Raw genomic sequence first — 20307 nt, 5'->3', positions numbered from 1 at the left:
CTGTATCTTGTTTTGGGGTAGTTGACAACTAATTATTGAATATGACCACACACTTCCTTATTAGTTCTAATTAACAAGTAAGAAAATGCATTTTGTAGTGATAAAACCCAGAAGAACCAGTACCAGAAGTTTTCCAGCATGGTCCTCAATTTACTAATGATCTTCTGGATCAGGCTCTTTTGGACTTAGGGGTCATCAAAAGCAATTTTTAATTTTAATTTTGGCAGAATTGACAAACTTTTTTGTTCATGTTTCATTGATCCCACCAACAAATACAAGATACAACAGCTGGCCATGCAGATTACCTTTTACACAATCATGAATGAATTGCACTGTAAATAAATTGCATTATATGGGATAGAAATTGAATCAGCACAGAACCTTGGGATTTAGTGGGGTAAGAAATTTATCAAAGTTTCTACCATTCTCTTTGGATGAGCAGATGCCACTCTGTGCTGTGTAAAGAAGGCCACACAACTAGATTGTAAATGTACAGTACTGTGCAAATGCTTTAGGCAGGTGTGAAAAAATTATGTAAAGTTAGAATGCTTTCAAAAATATATATATATTCATGTTTATTTTTATCAATTTACAAAATGCAAAGTGAGTGAACAGAAGAAAAATCTAAATCAAATAAACATTTGGTGTGACTACCCTTCAAACCATCTTCAATTCTTTTAGGTATACCCAGTGCCTGTGCGCACAGTTTTTGATGGAACCCAGCAGGTAGGTTGCTACAAACATCTTGAAGAACTAACCACAGATCTTCAGTGGATGGGTGCTGCCTCAGATCCTTCTGTCTCTTCATGTAATCCCAGACAGACTCGATGATGTTGAGATCAGGGCTCTGTGGAGGCCAAAACATCACTTCCAGGACTCCTTATCCTTTTCTTCACTGAAGATAGTTCTTAATGACATTGGCTGCATGTTCGGGGTTGTTATCCTGCGGCCGGATACATTTGGGGCCAATTACACACCTCCCTGATGGTTCGGCTGAGCATGGATGAATTTAGCCACCCTCTAACAGAAAGTTGGATCACAGCAACACAAAGGAATTTGGTGACTTGGAGAAGGCTGAGTGCAACAGAAGGCACTTTTTAGAGTTAAGAATACACGCTCGAAAATAAATTATATTTTAAACCAAACTTAGTGTTATGTTAAGGCTTTATACATTTTTCTCTGATTTTTATGCAGTTGCTGTGCAGAGCATTTTAGACGTTCATTATCTCTAATGAAAATTTTCCCAAAGCCGCACAAAAGATGCAGAAAGCAAGATTTACCATACCATGACAAATGCAGAGGTGTGACTGTAGCTTAAATTTTCTATGCAGTAGTAAGTTAATTCACATTTACCTGTGTATACGTCACAGTGATTATAGATATTATCATTTGTTAGGAAATGCAAGCTACAGGAATTTCCAGCTCTTGACTTAGTTGTTATCAGTTTTTAGCTACATGTCACAATAGTGTCACTGAAGAGTTAAGCGGGCAGGTCCTGCACCTGTTAAATGTGAGCATACAGGGTGTGTTTATTCAGGTACGGGATAGCACTATATAAACTAAGATGATTCCTCTACAGAGGAGAGAGAAAGAGAATAAGAAACGAGAAAGAAAAGGACAGAAGGTGAATACAGGGAGACTTCAGCAAGAACAAAGAGGGGAATCAGAAAAGAAGGGATAGAGGTAAAGATATTTATAGAAAGGAAATGAGTTAAAAGCAGACCAAAAAAAAACCCATAGAAACAGTGGAATAACTAGAAAAGGATAGAAGAAGAAAAAAAGGAACAAAAAAAACAAAAATCTTTGTTATCTTAAAGATAACGAAAAGGAAGAAAAAAACTTAAGGAAGAAGTTGGGAGATGCAAGGTATTTAACAGGCAAGTAAAAGAGAGGAGGAAGAAATAGAAGAGACATCCTTTGCACCAAGGACACGTGTCTCTTCCAGGATTTAAAGCATCGTCAGCGAGAGACAGAGGGAGGAGAGAGGGCCTTAAAGAAAAAGAGGAGGGAAAGAGAGAGAAGGGAATAGAGATTGGGAGAGAGAACGTGAAACAGAAGTGAAAGTCTGTGACTTGATACAAATGACACTGTGATATCCCAAGGTGGCACTTCACTTTCTGGACAGGTAAAGTTCTAAATTTTAACTTAAAAATTGGGGAAAGATCAATGCCTAATTTTATGCATTAGAACTTGAATCCGTTACTTAGATATAATGTTTTAAATATTTTATTATTTTCTTGATATCTTTGGCAGTCACTTTCCATATTGCAGATTTTTTTTTGTGCCTTTTTGATGTTTTATTTTTCTGTATTCCAAGCAGAAGTAAGGCCATTAGGTCCAAATAGTTCCGCTATAGTTAGGGTTTGTAGTATACTGTTACCTAGTTTTTAGTTTGGTACCCACAGATTCTATATCCTATCATCCAACTCTTCACATGCACTTACGCTTAAGATACCCAAGCATATATTTCTATTACTTCAAACAAAAGCAGTGTATCGTTTCTGAATACCACATGGAAATCTCTTCGGTTTTAAACAGGTAAGAATGAGCCATATTGAGAGAGTTTAAGATGACACAAACAGGTGACTCTGTATGCTGCAGGATGATATGTCACTGTTTGGATCCCGTGATTTTTTTTTTTTTTTACATTGTTTATAGAAAGTTCTGTCTCAAACACCCTACAATTCTAACATTTTTATAATACGGACTTGTTTGAAAAGCAGGCAGCTTAAGGGCATATTATTGTATATAATTATTTGGTAGCTTAGAAAATTTAACATTTCATGTCTATAATGTACATATGTTTTGTATGCGAATATATGTATGTTTGCTATTTACATCTCTTATGTACAATATGATGTGAATAGATGACCTAGGGCAGCACAGTGGTGTAATTGTTAGCAAAAGTAAAATCTACAGGTGTGACCATGGTGCGGTTTGCTGCTTCCAAAAGGAAACCATGTCTAGTTTACCTTTAATTGTCTTTCTGTAGACTGGATAACTTCAGCAAACATTTACAAAATTCACTTTTAAAACTAACATAAGTGTTAATATGACAACATATCCCATGAGGCTAAACCATTTGACCTTGGTATGGTCATGGCTGCCACTTCATGTCACCATCTTTTAAGTCTTATTCCTTCAAAGGGAGGTCTTTTATTATGCTAGGGACGGTCCCTTTAACAAGCTTAGAAATGTCTTTATCTATGTTCATCCACTGGAATATATGGGATTTCAGTGTTCTAAACACCACTTAGCAACGTATATAGAAAAAGAGATTGGACTGGTGAATTGAACATAATCTAATAAAACATAAACAGCTATTAGTTTAGAGGAATGTACAATACGTTTCATTTAAAATGCAGTATTTTAGGTACAAACATATTTCAAATGAATTCTAGTAAACAGTAAAATGCGTTAGTTGGAAATGCATCTTTTTAGAAAGTACTTTAGTAAAACCAACACCACTATGTGCTTCCATGTCTTGTAGAAATCCGGATTTAACCTAGTAAGTTAGTGGTTTATGTATTAATTACACAGTCATGTAATACATTTGTGTGTATATTTAACTATCGAGCAGGTCATTAAACAGAGCCAAGATATAATAAGATAACCAAGATACATTAACAATCTGTCACACAGGTTTATTTTACAATTTTAAAAGCTTCATAGCAACCAAGGCGCAAACATTTTTTCTAGGTTCTAAGTTTGCTAGAGCTGAAATTTGAATGGATACTATGAGAAATTACTTTTTTTTGTGCCCAGTGAGTATGGAGTGAAAGGGTAGGAAACATAGTACCATTTTAATGCAGCAAGAGGGAAAAGAACAACCTATTTCCATTTAGAAAAGGAAGCTTTAACACTCTGACTTTGAAAATTTGTCGCTTGATATGTTTTCTTGTGACAGCGTCCTGCGTTTTTAATTTTGCCATGCTGCTCAACCACATTAGTTATTCATCTTGCTTTGCAGGGCATCATTTTGTTCATGTCTGGTGGTTTATCCACTCAACCTGTATTTACACAGTGCTGATATTTTTTGCAAAAAAAGTAAATATTCAGAATTAACATCTGTCCCTATTGGAGCTTGCAATATAACTTTCCTAGCATATTTCTATAGGCACCAAAATACTAGGGTCATAAGGAGCAAAAGCTAATTGCCCTACAGCTAAGTTTCTTTGAATACAGAAAAAAGTATCTATTAGGAATTCAACTTTCATCATTGTTTTACTAATTTCTTTTGGGTTGGAGATAAGAATAAGCTGCTGGACTGCAATTTGCAACAGAACAGTGATGTTGGTATTGTTTTATCACTGACCTTTACTAATATTTATAGCTAACTACATGACAATAATTTCACTGATAATTTATTACTAAAGCCCCGTACACACGCACAGATTGTTGGCCGACCGATCGGCCGTCTTTTGTCCAGTGTTGTTTGTTGGTTGAAATGTGCTCTAGACTTGCACTGGACTTTTGTTGGCCAACAAAAACCAACTTCAGAAGTGATGTCATGTGATGGTTGACTTTCCGTGTGTTTTTTCTTCTCTGAGCATGCCCAGTCTTGCTCATCTGATTTTTGTCTGCCGAAATCTGTACTGACTGAGGAACAATCGGCCGTTCTTATAGCATGCACACCAGATTTTTTTCGGCCGAAAATTCGCAGTTGGTTGTCGGAAGCATCATACTAACAAGCCTACAATCGGCCGATCGGACGTTGGCCGACAATTTACGGCCAACAACCTGTGCGTGTGTACAGGGCTTTACCATCATTAGTGGTACTGTGTAGCATTTTGCCTAATAATCCCAGATGTCCTTTGAATTGTGAAATATGACGCTTTAGAACTTTTAGAAGGTCACATGCTATGTCCCCAAAACAAAAAAGGGATGTTCACCACTGATATAGGTTTACTTTGCTCTTTTCCTCACATCACCCTCTATGCATATCACAGCAATATGTTGTAGCTTTAGTGCAAAGTTATCAATATGAACTTCTACAAGCACTGAAAGCACAACAGCAGCCTCTTCATCCACATGTGTTTCCAAAAGTGGTTGCTGGTCCTAAAAATTTACTTCCTAAGGTGTAATTGCATGGAGTGAAAAGGTAACAACTGTCCCTGTGTCCACAGGTGAATAAAGGTCTACATCATAGGTGTTCGCACATGGGGTGTCAGGTGTACCTGGGCACACGCTAATCACCCTGTACTATGCAGATTGCCTGGCTGCAGAGAATGGGACTGAGGAATCTCTGTCCTCAGTTCCTCTTCTCTGTCTCAAAAGTGAGCCATCAGGGATCTGTTTAGACCCCTGATATTTCACCAAAGCCCCCCCAATGGGGCTACTAAAAAATAAAAATTAATATTGTAAAAAATAATAAAAAAACAAAAATGTAAAAATAACATAAGATTAAAAAAAAAACTACTGGCACCAATCCACCAATCTCTGCCCAATGGATACGTTTAGCGCTCTACTGACACTGTCCACTGCCATGTGTGTGTATATATATATATATATATATATATACAAACATGCATGTGTGTTTGAGCTTTGGGGTGCACACCCTAATGCAATAGACTGCACACAACTATGGTCAACATAACTGCTATTCCCACTTTGCACTCCTTTGTGTTGATATTATAAACAGTAAAGCACTGCTTGTGCCCACAGATTTATTGGGTTTTTAGGGAAAATTTGACTAGTAGGCCAAAAGTTGAACTGGTCCACCAAAAGCTCCTGTATGAAATATGAAATATTTATTATATGCAATATAATAATATATAAATAATAATGTTTAATATATATTAAAGGACACATGTCATAGGAGAAATAATAGCTGCCATTGCTAACCTCCTTCTGATAATGCTATTTGTCTAGCTGTCGTGAGATTTTGCAGTAGGGCTGTGAAGAAACGTATTTTCATAGTTCACGATACAGGCAGTGATCTTGGCAGAATCTTAGCCCTCTAATGTAAACAACCAGCAGATCTTTCTAAGCTGTTAGAAACAGACTTAAAACTCAACTTCGGAATCTTTGTATTGGTCTTTGAGAAGGAGTAAGTTCATATTAAAAGCAGCTAGATAAGTCAAGGATGGTTTGTTTTAAACCTTTTTACAACTTGTAAGGAATATGTGTATAGTTTAATTACCATAGTCCCGCATGTAGTAGCACAGGGTTGGGCTTAATGCTATGCTGTCCCAAATATATGCATATGGTCGGAATATTTTATGCAAGCAGCATGTTGAATTGTGTTCCCTTAGCACTGTGACTGCATTGTTACTAATAGCTCCTGGTCACAGAGTAAAGTTCGGGAGTTGGTAGGATGGGCACCCTATCACGTGATCACTGTGACAGCCAACCATGTTGATTACATGTTCGAGAGCCTGTCCTACCACCATTAGGACCATTAAGAGTGAGGGAGACATCTTGCTATTTTATGCGCATACAGTGCTGTATCCTATGTGCAGAAATACAGAGAAATGTAATATTATAGACAGATTCACTGAGTTCTGAGCTTTTCTGCCAAACACACCTGAGTTGATATATTGAAGGACCTAATAGCTTATGGCTTCTATAGGTTAGAAGAAAATGTAAAATACACAAGTGTGTCTGGAACACAATCCCAGCACACTGAAAACCTCCTATACTATACGTGGCTTCAAAAAGAAATCTCTTACTGTATCCAGCTTTGCTATGTAAATACCTATTCTGAACTACAGTATGATGTACCAGATTTATTAAAGTTTACCCTGTTTCACTCCTAAAAATTTGTTGAAATTAGGACTATATGCAGAACAAAGTATAACTTGGATGAATATGGAATGTTACAGTAGAAATTAGAATGTTTACATTTTGATTTCCAGGTATTCCTGCTTACAGTCTTACGGCATGGGGAGCAGTGGAACAAACCTTCCTACTGTGACGCACTTGGAGCTACAGGATTCCCCACTGACTAGCTTGGATAAGCCTCCTGAAGAGGGTGCACCTGGGTACTACCTGCCATTTTGTGACATGCTGTACAGTGGTGATGGAGGAAACTGGGCTCCCAAAAATCTCTTGCCAAGTGCACAAAGAGAAGTCCAAAAGGAACCTGAACAATGCCCTGTTATAGACAGTCAAGGACTTCATCATGAGCTGGAATACCAAACATCACTACACCTAGAGGACCATTCTTTGGAACAAATGCAGACTATGGTTGTAGGGGAAGTTTTAAAAGATATTGAGACAGCATGTAAACTACTCAATATATCCGCAGGTAAGTGGAACATCTCTGTTGTGCAAAGTCACATGTGGATTTCTATACAGCTTGATTAATAAGTACATTTATAAACAAAAACCATGCAGATACTTTGAATCTGAGGTGCTCTATCAACATTTGCAAGGAGAAACCACAGTCTTAGATTAACCAGTGGGATATACTAAAGATAAATTATGAACATTCTGCTCCAAGATTAGGGAAACATAAAGGTGGGATGGGGAACATCTAAGAAAATCTCTACTGAGGTAGTATGGGGGTTCCCTAGCTGGCCTCCATTTTTTAAATAGTTATTTCCCTGTCTGTCTTTATTATGGCCAGTGGTTTTAGTGAGTCACTGAATTGTAGGAGGACATTACTGATCTGCACGGTTGTTGCAGGTTACGGTCAGAAAGTATTGAAGGAAGTTACTGGTAGCATTTCCCCTATTTTTATCATTACAGATTCCCTTTCAAACTTTTTTTATTTTTTTATCAGTTGAATTGTTGTCATTTGGGGCCTAAAAAGTAGGTAGTGCTTTTTAAAACCTGAAACAAGCCAAATATTATACAGCTTTTTTTTTACTCAACAAGCCTCAGTAACTAAAACACAAAAGCTGAAAAAGATCTTCTCTAAAACCCCAATGATTAAAGTGTGCTTAGAGGAAATACAAAAGCATGTGCTATAAATAGAAAGTGCATTTAAAATGGAACTGTAAAACAGTACACTGTTGCATAAGCACAAAATTATTACAAAATATTTATCATGATTATGCTGATAATCAAAGGATAAGAAAACAAGTTCCTAAATGCTATTAGTATTCTAGGCTGCACCGCTGTTTGCCAAAATTACACCAATTAACAGCTCAGTTGTTCAGATAAAGCAAGCCAATGCTTACGCTTAAGCAGTGGATATACAGTATCTCACGTGGGATCACTGAGCTTATTCATTAGTTTGAAACATTGTCTTCTCCCTACTTGCCCATTGCCCACCTCATATTTTCCATTTACCAGTTCAGGGATGTGCTGTCTGTGCATTTCACTGTAAAACATGGAATCCCAAGATATTTATTATATTCATTTTAAGCTCCTTGAGTACAGGGGCTGATAAGAATATACAGTATGTAAAGTGCTGCGTAAATTGTCGGTGCTACTTAAAATACCTCTAATAATATTTAATGTATTGCATTCAATAGAGACATGTTGTTTTCTGGGCCAACAAAAATGCAAAACTAAAAATTATAAGTTAGAGGGGCAGCTCTGGGCATTTTTTTGAGGGGGTTATAAAAAATTAATTATATCATCCTGAGAAACACTTGGTTCACACATATACGAAATGGATCTGGGTTCCCCACATCCAATTCCCATGACAGGCGAGTGTGATAAGCTCTCAATTGAGCCAGTTCACACAGATCCTGGGCGGACGCGGTTTGCATTCAAAAAGGGTCCTTAGCTTCTTTGGGTCCGATTCAGGTGCGAATTCAGGCAAAAGTTGGGACCTGATTCACACCTAAACTGGTGAACAGGGACGCCTTGGACTCCAGCCACGAACCCATGGCCGTATATTCATGAACCCAGCCTTAGAAAGTAAAACATTTAATGTCCCAATGTAATAATAACACAAATTGCAGCCCCCTTGGCGGCACATAAAACAGTTTAGCATGCAAATGATATGTGTGGCTACATCATGCTGAAGTTGGGCCTAAAAAGCAAGATTAAATACAACAAACCTATTTTTTGCATATATCGCACATACAGTATATGCCGCAGTTCTTCTGACTACAAAATATGCTTTAAATACTTTGCCACCGGTGAGAATCTCCAAGACACGCATAACTCTCAGCACAAAGGATCATATAAAAATAAAACTCTTCCACTAAATATTGTTTTTAAAACACAGAACTTAGATATAGAGGAAACACCTTAGACCAGTGGTCCTCAACTCCGGTCCTCGGGGCCCACTAACAGGCCAGGTTTTAAGTATTACCTTGGGGAGATGTAGGCTAGAATACTGCAATAACTGAGCAGCAAATGAGATCGCCTGTGATGTTATTTAGTTATCTTGCAAACCTGGCCTGTTAGTGGGCCCCGAGGACCAGGGTTGAGGGCCACTGCCTTAGACCATTTTGCTAAAGTAGATGGTAACTAGTTGGCAACCAGCAACTGCTAAAACAATGTAGACTTTGGTCAAAAATATGCATAATATAGCATAACAGGGAGTGTTTCATGGGTATACACTGTGCAGAGTGGTAAGTGTAGTACCCTTTACAATGAAGGTCAGTGAAAAAGTACCCATTCTGTTGCTGATCAGTGATGAAGTGCCCTCTTACTTTGGTAGTCAATAAAGAAGTGCATTCTTAAGGTGGCCATAGATGGATCAAAGTTTGGCCGAATGAGCAGACCTGGCCAAATTGCAATCCATCTATGGTTGTTCCCATTCCAGAGAAGTAGATCTAAAGATCAGTTTCTCTTGAACCAGCTTGTTGAAAAGTATTCCTTTGATCAGCACTGCAGTCACTCGGCTGCAGCGCTGATCAGTTTATTCTGACAGTGGAGAAGTCCTCCACTGTCAGAATACAATAACAGAGGGGAGGATTGCTTTACTCACCTTGCTTGTGTGAATGGAGGAATCTGCTCAGTTTTTGTTAAACCAACCTGCTGGCTGATTGAAAAAAAAAACTGAAAAAAGTGGTCAATAGTGAAGTTCCTCCTTAACACTGGTGGTCAGGGTATTTTCCCCGCTACTTTGATGTAATTTATGTAATTTCCTTGCTACATTGGTGTCAGCAGCAAACGGTATGCATTTAGTTGAACAGCGGGCATGATCTAAAGAGGAATGGTTAAAAAGAACATGAGCCTTTTCACTGTATATACTGCACACTCATGCTAGTGATGCTAGTGTTGGTTCCTTACCTCCTAACTTTGGAATTTTGAAAAAGGGGGACAGAATTTTGTAGGGATATATGGTGTGCAGTACGTTGTGCTAAAAAGTGGACATGGCTACATAGTGCTGAATACTGGGCATGGTGTAAAGGGGCATGGTTGATAAGGAGTATGTAATATACAGCACAGCACATGTAATATAATAGCATTATATAACTGCCAATAGGAGAAAAAAAATGTGAGTGAGTGGAAGGAAAAAATGCCCTTGCATTCATGATCAATAGGAGATAATGATTCACCTGTTTTAAAAATCAATGGGAAGAAGAAAAAATGTGCTGTAGAAAGAAAATGCCCCCAAGCACCACATATAATATATACAAACACATAAACACTATAAGATCACTGAATGTCATACATTCCTCCACTTGGGTGTGTGGACAGTGTATTCAGCACCAAAACTTAAGCCCCGTACACACGTACCGATTGTCGGCCGTAAATATTCACCCGACAACCGATCGGCTGATTGTAAGCTTGTTAGTATGATGCTTCCGACAGCCGACAGCGCACTTTCAGCCGAAAAGAATCTGTCGTGTAGGCATTCAAATTTTTGTTGGCCAACACCAGAACGGCCGATTGTTCGCCAGTCAGTAAAGAATTCGGCCGACAATCAGCAGATTTGCAAGACTGGGCATGCTCAGAAAAGAAAAAACACACGGAAAATTAACCATCACATGACATCACTTCTGCAGTCGGCTGTTGTTGGCCGACAAAATTAGTGTGCAGTCTTTTGCAGTTTTCAAAAGACGGCCGATCGTTCGGCCGACGATCGGTACGTGTGTACGAGGCATTAGACAAGACAAGATATGAACGTGCCTCAGTAGCTCACTACTGTCACCTGTATTTCTTTTGTGGCTCTAATGTGATATGTTGGAACTGCGAAGCCCTTTGTTTACAGGTGATGGCGGGGATCAAATGTGACATGTTTGGGTCCCATTCTGCACAGGCTGTTAGAATACAGGGAGGTTCGTCTATCACACTGTTTAGCGTGGATTGAGAAATGTGTTTGATTTATATATATATATATATATATATATATATATATGGACAGCTTGATTTTAAAATGTACTTTTGTTTTATTACCAACAATGTGGAGCTAAGCCCTTCCTGATAACATATGAAAACTGTTTAGATGGGCTATAGCATTACAAAACTGTTGCACAGGCACCCCAAGGCAGCCACAATGGACCTAAATGGCACAAACTTGTCAGCAGGCTGCCCATTTCCAGTATGCGTGACCAGCATGTGCGGCTGAGCCCCCACCCACAGAGAGAGCTACAGGGCCACCCATTGTTCCCACCGCCCAAGATCATATGTTGTCCACGTGCATGAATGCTGGCCGAAGTCCCACTGACTCATCCTCCTGGCCCATAGTCCTGTTACCCCTTATACCCCAAATCACCACTCACATAGGGCCCTACGATTTGTCATGGTCCAGGTTAGGGCTTGGGGAATCTATCAAAAACACCTGAGGCCCATGTCACACAGGAGCCCAGGTCACCTGGCGCCTGTAATGTAAGGGGGTTCTCTCACAGGATGGTAATTCCTGTCCCCTTATCACCACCTTCTCCTGAGCCGACAAGGCTTGCACAGTTTGAAAACAATTCTTCACATTGTAGCTTAAGTTAACCCACAATTGTCATGGAACACTGTTCCCTGGCTGAGACAAAAATGAGGCAATAAGTATATTTGCTTTCAACTTAAAAATAATAAAATGTGAAAATCAACTTTTTGCCATATTATTGGTGCAAGTAACATTTACAATTGTCCATAACATTGGCAATAAAGTGCAGTGTAAAATCCTTCTAGGTCCTTCAAAAAAAACTGTTCCACTAAGTGCAGGAGGAGTGATGTGGTGCTACTCACATTTCTTCAGACATGCTGCTCTACTCAGGCCCTAGGCCTCCATCAGACCTATTCCTTCTCCCAGGCTCCAGGGGGAGCTCTTCACCTCAGTGGTATATTCTCCTACTTCTAGATGTTGGTATCCAAGACCCTGATTGGCTCCTTCCCTCACAATATGAAGGAAGAGGGGCAGAGCCAATCCTAACAGCACTCCTCCAATGTAAAAGGGGATGCCAACCTGAGTAGGATAAGTCTTTATGGAATTAAAAAGCTTTGTTGAGGCCTGCATTTAATTGATACAAAAATAAAATTAAATAATTTGGGGGATTAACATACCAACTAGACATTTTATTTATAAAAACAAAAAATATGTTGATCAATTCTAAATATTTTACAAATAAACAATTCAGAAGGAGCGATTCACACCAGGACCATGCTATTCCCATGTGTTCCCATTTGGTGCATTTTTAACAGCTCCTTCATTGGAATGGGCAGCATAACACACTGAACCATAGGAAAAGTAGTGCTTGCACTACTTTTAAAAACACACTGCGCCAAACTGCATGGAACTGTGGTACCATGCGCTATGGTGCCCGCAATTGCACTACGTTTGCAATCTGCACTTGGAGTGCCATTAACAATACATTAACACCCGTATGCAGATCAAATGGCCAGGGGGAGATCACCTGTAGAACGGGAAAAGCGCACAGGATGGGCCTTTCCCACACTGTGTTCGGGTGTGAAAAGGACCTGAGATTCAGTGGCCTAGGACACCACTGTGACAGAGCATTCTGTTTTGTAAGCGTGCCTAGCTGTTCATGTGCAGACTATCTCTTTCTATCTGAAATTCTGTACAGATTAAAAAGAGATGGGGAGGGATGGGGAAGGTTTCCTCTTTCTCTATCAAAAAATACTGGCCCTATAATCTCTTTCCTATTCACATCATTGGCAACAAATCGGATTTTTACTACCCAGGCCAGTACAAATACTTACCAGACAGCAACTCTAGAGGGGGCATGAGTTAAGCCTCGAACACACACCGCTAGTTTTTTTAAGTTCAACCAGACATTGCCTTTAAATTATGATTTAGCTTAAATTAGTCCAATCATAATGGGCTAAATATGTGTGGTAATGGGAGTTGACTGTAACTTTACGGAGACTCTTTTCTGGCCCATTTCTGTGTAAAACCATTTTTCAAACCCATTGATACTTATCTCACAGGTGATTCCCCACTGCATTTCCTCTGTCGCTGCTAGCAACTTGGGTTGCTTCTAGGTATGGAGCAGCATGTGACCTCCTCACATGATGTAGTGTTTGAGCCTATCAATTGGCTGCTAGGCCTGAGCACTATCACATGAATTATGGGTCACATGCTTTCCTATACCAGAAAACAGCGGGTATTTTGTGGCAGCTGCTACAGAGGAAAGAGCGTTATGGATCACTGCAGAAGTGAAATAGTATTGTGTCGGGGGAGGGACTTTACATAGAAAAGGGGCAAAGTGGCAGTGTCTCGTTGGGCCTCATGTACATTTTGGCCCATACAGCATATAAAAACAAGAATTTCTCTGTGTCCGGGAACACAGGTGCCGCAAACAACCCACTTCCAGCAGACTGTCAAAATGACAGCTCTACATATGGGGCATACATTCCTGAATACACATGACTCTAAATGGAAGTACCGCCATACAGGCGCTGCATTTTTCAGCCTGCCATTGATTTTGACAGGCAGCTGGCAGAGGGCTGCATGCTGCACCTTTTCTTTCCAGGCATGTTTTTTTTTTTTTAAGCTGTATGGGCCAAACCCTCTATTAGCATAAGGCCATTAAAACCCATACTCAACCCTCCTAGAATAAAGCTAAAGATTACTTTAAAGGGAATGTATTATTGCACTCAGTGACTGTGATAGGGGAAGGAGCAGCAAAGGATTGCTGGAGAGGTGAATACCAGTGGATTGCTGAAGCAGCTTTAACGCAGTGTCTCATTGAGCTTTTAGCATGCTATAATATTCTAAAGTAAACCCGTATCTGGCCCATGCTTGCCAAAATAACAGGTTCACTTTTCTGTAGGGGCTCTTAAATAATTTACTTATCCTCCATGTGCCCTGTACTTTAAATCTACTGCAAGAGCATAGTAATATGTACTATTCTTTCCACTTCCCCACAATGTATCTATGCAGGTCCTCTTCCTGACGCACAGCCCACTCTTTCTGGTTACTTCTTTCCTGTACTTACTGTCTGCTATCCTTCACACTCCTCCTGCACATACCCCCTGCCATACACTCTGCATTTCTCTCATGAACATACTGTCATCCTTACCCCAACTTCTCTCCTGCACATACTTCCCCCTTTCATACCCCCTGCACTCATCTTTTGTGGATGCTACTTACTGTAATACCCACTGTACTCCTCTCCTGTGGATGGTACTTGCTGTCATACCCCCTGCACTCCTCTCTTGCACATTCTATTTGCTGTCATACCTCCTGCACTCCTCTCCTGCACATGCTACCTGCTGTCATACCCCCTGCACTTCTGTCCTGCACATGCTACCTGCTGTCATACTCCCTGCACTCCTCTCCTGCACATGCTACCTGCTGTCATACCCCCTGCACTCCTCTCCTGCACATGCTGCCTGCTGTCATACCCCCCTGCACTTCTCTCCTGCACATGCTGCCTGCTGTCATACCCCCCTGCACTTCTCTCCTGCACATGCTACCTGCTGTCATACCCCCTGCACTCCTCTCCTGCACATGCTACCTGATGTCATACCCCCTGCACTCCTCTTCTGCACATGCTGCCTGCTGTCATACCCCCTGCACTTCTCTCCTGCACATGCTACCTGCTGTCATACCCCCTGCACTCCTCTTCTGCACATGCTACCTGCTGTCATACCCCCTGCACTCCTCTCCTGCACATGCTACCTGATGTCATACCCCCTGCACTCCTCTTCTGCACATGCTACCTGCTGTCATACCCCCTGCACTCCTCTCCTGCACATGCTACCTGATGTCATACCCCCTGCACTCCTCTTCTGCACATGCTACCTGCTATCCTACCCTCTGAATTACATATACTGTCCACTAAGTCACTTCTTTATTATTGTTTATTATAGTGTATCCCCAGCCTTTCCAGTAATGTAATGGGGACTTTGCTAGTGTAAAGTAAAAATATGACACTAAAATCACAAAAAGATGTATGTTTATACACATTTTCACTCATTAGTTTATTTAATATCAAAATAAATAAAACTAGCTGATTCTTTGTGGATTTGGGAATATTTATATAAAGTGTATATATATCAACTGCACTCACCAGTAAATGTATTTTGCTAGTAAATGAGTACATTTCAGTTATTTCTCAGGGGTAGAAACAGTTCTGTTGCCTCCAGACACAGAATATTCAAAGCAGTTAAGTGGGAAAGCGAGTTTTTCTAGGCGGGGTGAGAAAGTAATAGGCTAATGTTAATATGTATGTAATTAAGCAGCTGTGTGTGTTTGGATATATTATTTATTCTTTTTTACATTTATATACAGGATTAAAATAACTTTAACTTCCCATTGTGACCTGTCTGATTGCACTGTAAAGGCTCATGGAGATGGGCGTTGCTTTCCTGCGTTTGACGTGTCTTTCAAACACAAACCAAACCCAGTTTAGCAGATTTCCATCTACCTAGAGAGGAACTGATCTCTGGAAGTTGTGCCAAGAAAAAAGCAACGGGCAAGTAACCAGTCACCAGTATGGCCTGGGGTCTCCCTGCAGCTATTTTCCCCAATACTGTCTGTGTCTCTGTATAGAGGCAGACATCTTGATAGAGGCACTGCTTTGCTTCTTCGTTTCAGAGCATCTTTACAGAACAACATCAAGAGCCACAATACTGGTATCATTAAATCTCATTCCCATTTTCCTGAGACTTAGAGACAGTAAGCGGTATTTAACCCAAAGCCGAAATGTAATGTATCTCATTCTCAGCTTACCAATTTTCAAATTTGCTCACTATATTAGTTTTCTTTTTTAGGGTTTTTTTTTTTTCTTAATTTTTACCTGGTAATCTCCCCAGTAACACACATTCTGTTGTAGGCCTAGTACACAAGGGCTGAATGTTGGCCAGCAACTGCCGGTTCAATAGAAACTGTCCAACATTATTAAAAAAGGTCTGCTGACCGTCTCCTGATCTGCATTCTCAGCCAATGCCTGAGAGCGCTGACTGGAGTGTTCTGGCCGGGGGGGCCGCCCCCTTGTCAGAACGCAATAGCACAGCAGGGGAGAACGCTGCACTAACATGGGATTGTTAGTACAGCAGCTCCAACCTGAGCTGTCAGTTGTGATTTCATTCAACCTGCTGGGTTGAACAAAAAAAAAAATAGTGGTGTGTATTAGGCTTTAGGCTAGCAGCCACTGACAGGCATTTAGGAGGCAATCCTACTATCACTCGAATGTCTTTTTTTTTTTCCAAACAGCAATTTATAATGGAGCCAGGGCCATCTTACCGAATGGACATGCTGGGCAGTTGTCCGGGACCCCACTTGCCCAGGGGGCCCAACCTGCCCAGTGACCCAGCCCCAGCCAAGCATTAGTCCCGATTCCTGTGTGCATTCCGCCGCCGAACTTAGCAGGTGGCAAGCGCCTGTCAGCCCTGCACTGCTGTCAGGCCACTTGGACTGTGGAGGGGAAGCCCACAACTGCAGGAATGCCTGTCTGCCTCCACGGGAACAGGCACACACAGGACAGTTGAGTCAGACTCCCGTCCGTGTGTGTGTTCACCAGACCCAGCCGCGCAACTTGGAAGCTATCATTAGCCTGGCACTGCTGTGCCACTAAATATCGCCTTAAAAAATTAGCATTTTTATTCTCATTGGTGATTGTGTAGGCAGGGCCCCAGTGCACTGCATTGCCCAGGGCCCTTTAATGCTCTTAAGATGGCACTGAATGGAGCTAATGCACTGTAACTGGGAGTCAAACATTTCACTAATGGTTGCAGTGTCCATTGACTTGAATGGCCAAATTCGACAGGTTGTATTGCCTATCAACTCGGTATTCCGCATTAAATTTCTTGTGATTGTGACAGAAAGCAGCATTGCAACCGTGACAAGTGAACAGCCTCCTCTGGCTGTATTTTTTATTTTAAGTGGGTGGCTGGGGGGCAGTAAAACCATGACTGAGCTCCAGCCAACTGTGTGAAAGAGGCCTTAGGTTTCTCCACTCTGGATGGAGGAACAACGGAGACACCTGTGGACAGCAGAATCGTCAGTCTGTGGACTGGGTTAGTATTAGATGTACCAACAGATTTATATGGACTTGACGACCAAATTAATTTAAGCAGTCACTGCAACAGTTTTTCCTCTCTTTGAGATAAAGGTTTTTCACAAATTAACAAAAGCTGACGATGAGGCTTTGAGGCTTCAGGCACAGGTCCTAAGCACCCACAAATACCAGATAATGCACTTAGAAGGAATTCCCAAGAATGTGTACATTTTTAAGTGTACTTTTCAGATACAATTAACAATTTATATTTTTTTCTAGGACAAACAGTTCAGTTCCACTTTAAATGGTGGAGTGTTGGTGAACTTTTCTGGGGTTATATTTGAACCGCTTTTCATTTCTTGCAGATCCTATTATTATTATAATTAGTTATTTAGCAACAACAATTTATAAAGCACTTTAAACTTTTTTGTATGTATTGTATACTGTATATTCATATTAGTCCCTGCCCTCAAGAGCTTAAAATCTGTGTGGCATATGAGGGTAAAGGTTGAAAATGTAAAGTTCTGCACTTGGGGGTTAGAAACATGCAGGCATCTTACATAATAGGAGGAGAACAGCTGGGGGAATCAGTGGTGGATAAGGATCTGGGTGTTCTGGTAGATCATAAGCTTAATATTAGCATGCAATGCCAAGCTGCGGTTTCCAAGGCGAGCCAAATCCTTTCTTGTGTTAGGAGAGGTATAGACTCCAAAAAGAGATTTAATTTTGCCCCTGTACAAATCATTAGTAAGACCTCACCTGGAATATGCAGTTCAGTTTTGGGCATTAGTTCATGAAAAGGATATCGGGGAACTAGAGAAAGTGCAGAGAAGTGCAACCAGGCTGATAAGAAGGAGCTCAGCTATGAGGAAATATTAGAGGAACTGAATTTATTCTCTCTTGAGAAGAGAAGATTAGGGGCGATATGATCAACATGTATAAATACATAAGTGGCCCATAAAGTGAACTTGGTGTAGAGTTATTCACTTTAACCACTTGCCGACCGCCGCATGACTATTTACTGCGGCGGTCAGCCCCCTACAGGCAAAGTGATGTAGTACTACGTCACTCGCCTGAGAGTCTCTAGGGGGCGAGCGTGCACCGCTGGAGGCGCGCTCCCGCCCCCGCTCATTCCCTAACATGTCCGCACCTGTGACCGGCGGACCCAATGTCCGCCAGTCACTCACGGTCGTCCGCTGCAGAGGGAGAAAGGCAGGCGGCTGATGTAAACAAAGCTGCCTGTCATTCTCCCTGATCTAACTGCAGAGATCAAACAATCCTGCTATGTAGGATCGTATGTGTCTGTGGTTACATCACTAGCCACACCCCTTTACCCCTAGGGACACACTTAACCCCTGCATTACCAATAAAGTCAACCCCTTCTTTGCCAGTGTCATTTTTACAGTAACAGTGCATATGTATAGCACTGATTACTGTAGTAATGTCACTGGTACCCCCAAAAGTGTCAAAAATGTCAGTCAAGGGTCCGTTCTGTCCACCGCAATGTCGCAGTCCTGCAAAAAAAAAATCACAGATCGCCGCTATTACTCGTTAAAAAAAAAAAACACCAAAAATGACAGAAATCTTTCCCTTAGTTAGTAAACGCAATAACTTTTGCGCAAACCAATCAAAATATGCTCATTACGATTTTTTTTACCAAGCATATGTAGCAGAAAACAAATTGGCCTAAAATGTTAAAAATTTTTGATTTTTACATTTTTTGGGGGGTGAATTTCATATAAAAAAATGTGAAAAATATTGTTATTTTTTCAAAATTGTCGCTCTTTTTTTGTTTATAGCGCAAAAAGTAAAAATCGCACAGGTGATCAAATACCACCAAAAGAAAGCTCTGTTCGTGGGAAAAAAAGGACGTAAATATCATTTGGGTACAGCATCCCACGGCCGTGCAATTGTCCGTTAAAGTCACACAGTGCCGAATCGCAAAATAGGGCCTAGTCAGGAAGGGGGTAAAATCTTCCGGGGCTTAAGTGGTTAAGGTCATCACAGAGGGCAAGGGGGCACTTTTTACGTCTGGAGGAAAAGAGATTTAATCTCCAAATATGGATAGGCTTCTTCACAGTAGGAGCTGTGAAAATGTGGAATAGACTCCCCCAAAAGTTGGTTCTGGCCAGCTCAGTAGATTGTTTTAACAAAGGCCTGGATTCTTTCCTAGATACACATAATATACTTGGATACTAAAAGTTATAGGCAAAGTTGATCTAGGGAATATCTGCTTGCCTCTTGGGGGATCAAGAAGGAGTTTTTCCCCAGCTGGAAGCTTTATTGGGTTTATTTTTGCCTTCCTCTGGATCAACTGTGGGTACAGGATTGTGTATATATATATATATATATATATACATACATACACACACATACACACACACACATATAGGATTTTATATATATATACATATATATATATATATATATATATATTTTATTTTTTTTTCCCCCTTCCATTAGTTTAACTAATTGGACTTTTTCAACCAGACTAACTATGTAACTATGTAATTTAAGGTTCCTAACTCACATTCATACATATACATACTAGGGCCAATATGGACAGAAGGCAATTAACCTCAAACTGACAATCCTAGTGCTAACCACTAAGCCAGTGTGCCATCCCCCAGTTTCCTAATAAGATGTGTTTACATTGAAGATCAAATGCAGCCTTTTGCTGCATTTTATATTCAAATGCATGAATTTAAACACAAAGTTAACACTTGACAACAATGCCCATTTACATGCCTCTAATAAATACTTACATTTTATATCCAATTTCTGTATATCACAGAATATCATTAGTTACTGTTATCGTGAATATCAATAATAATCATAATAATAACAATATTGCACTGGTACATTGTTAACAATTCTTAATTTATAAATAATAATTGCAGAAAATTTCAACTAAGTGATTAATTAATACCAGGGAAACAATGGATATAAATATTATTAAAACCTGCGCTAGGTATAAGTATTAAATAAAAAGAAAGTGATAAAATGTGTGGCTGCTGTTCACCAAGTATAAAACTCAGAAATAGATAACTAGCATTAA

The 20307-nt window shown here is 40.2% G+C and overlaps 1 protein-coding gene across 2 annotated transcripts in view; it reads left to right on the top strand.

The window, feature by feature from the left end:
- The first annotated feature begins 1569 nt into the window (after positions 1–1569).
- SPDEF (SAM pointed domain containing ETS transcription factor) overlaps positions 1570–20307 on the top strand; it is a 34554-nt gene continuing 15816 nt past the window's right edge. The window contains exons 1-2 of one of the 2 annotated variants that reach the window (XM_082246297.1): positions 1570–1683; positions 6858–7249. In XM_082246297.1, coding sequence (XP_082102423.1) covers positions 6883–7249 — 367 coding nt within the window. In that variant the 5' untranslated portion in view covers positions 1570–1683; positions 6858–6882. Of the gene's footprint in view, positions 1684–1726; positions 2126–6857; positions 7250–20307 lie in introns of those variants that run through there. The other variant, XM_082246296.1, reaches the window with a different exon arrangement.

Source organism: Pelophylax lessonae, assembly GCF_965119305.1.
Source record: "Pelophylax lessonae genome assembly, chromosome: 2".
In the NCBI taxonomy this organism is placed as follows: domain Eukaryota; kingdom Metazoa; phylum Chordata; class Amphibia; order Anura; family Ranidae; genus Pelophylax; species Pelophylax lessonae.
Note: the sequence above shows the minus strand (reverse complement) of the source record. Positions and strands in the feature narration are given on the sequence as shown.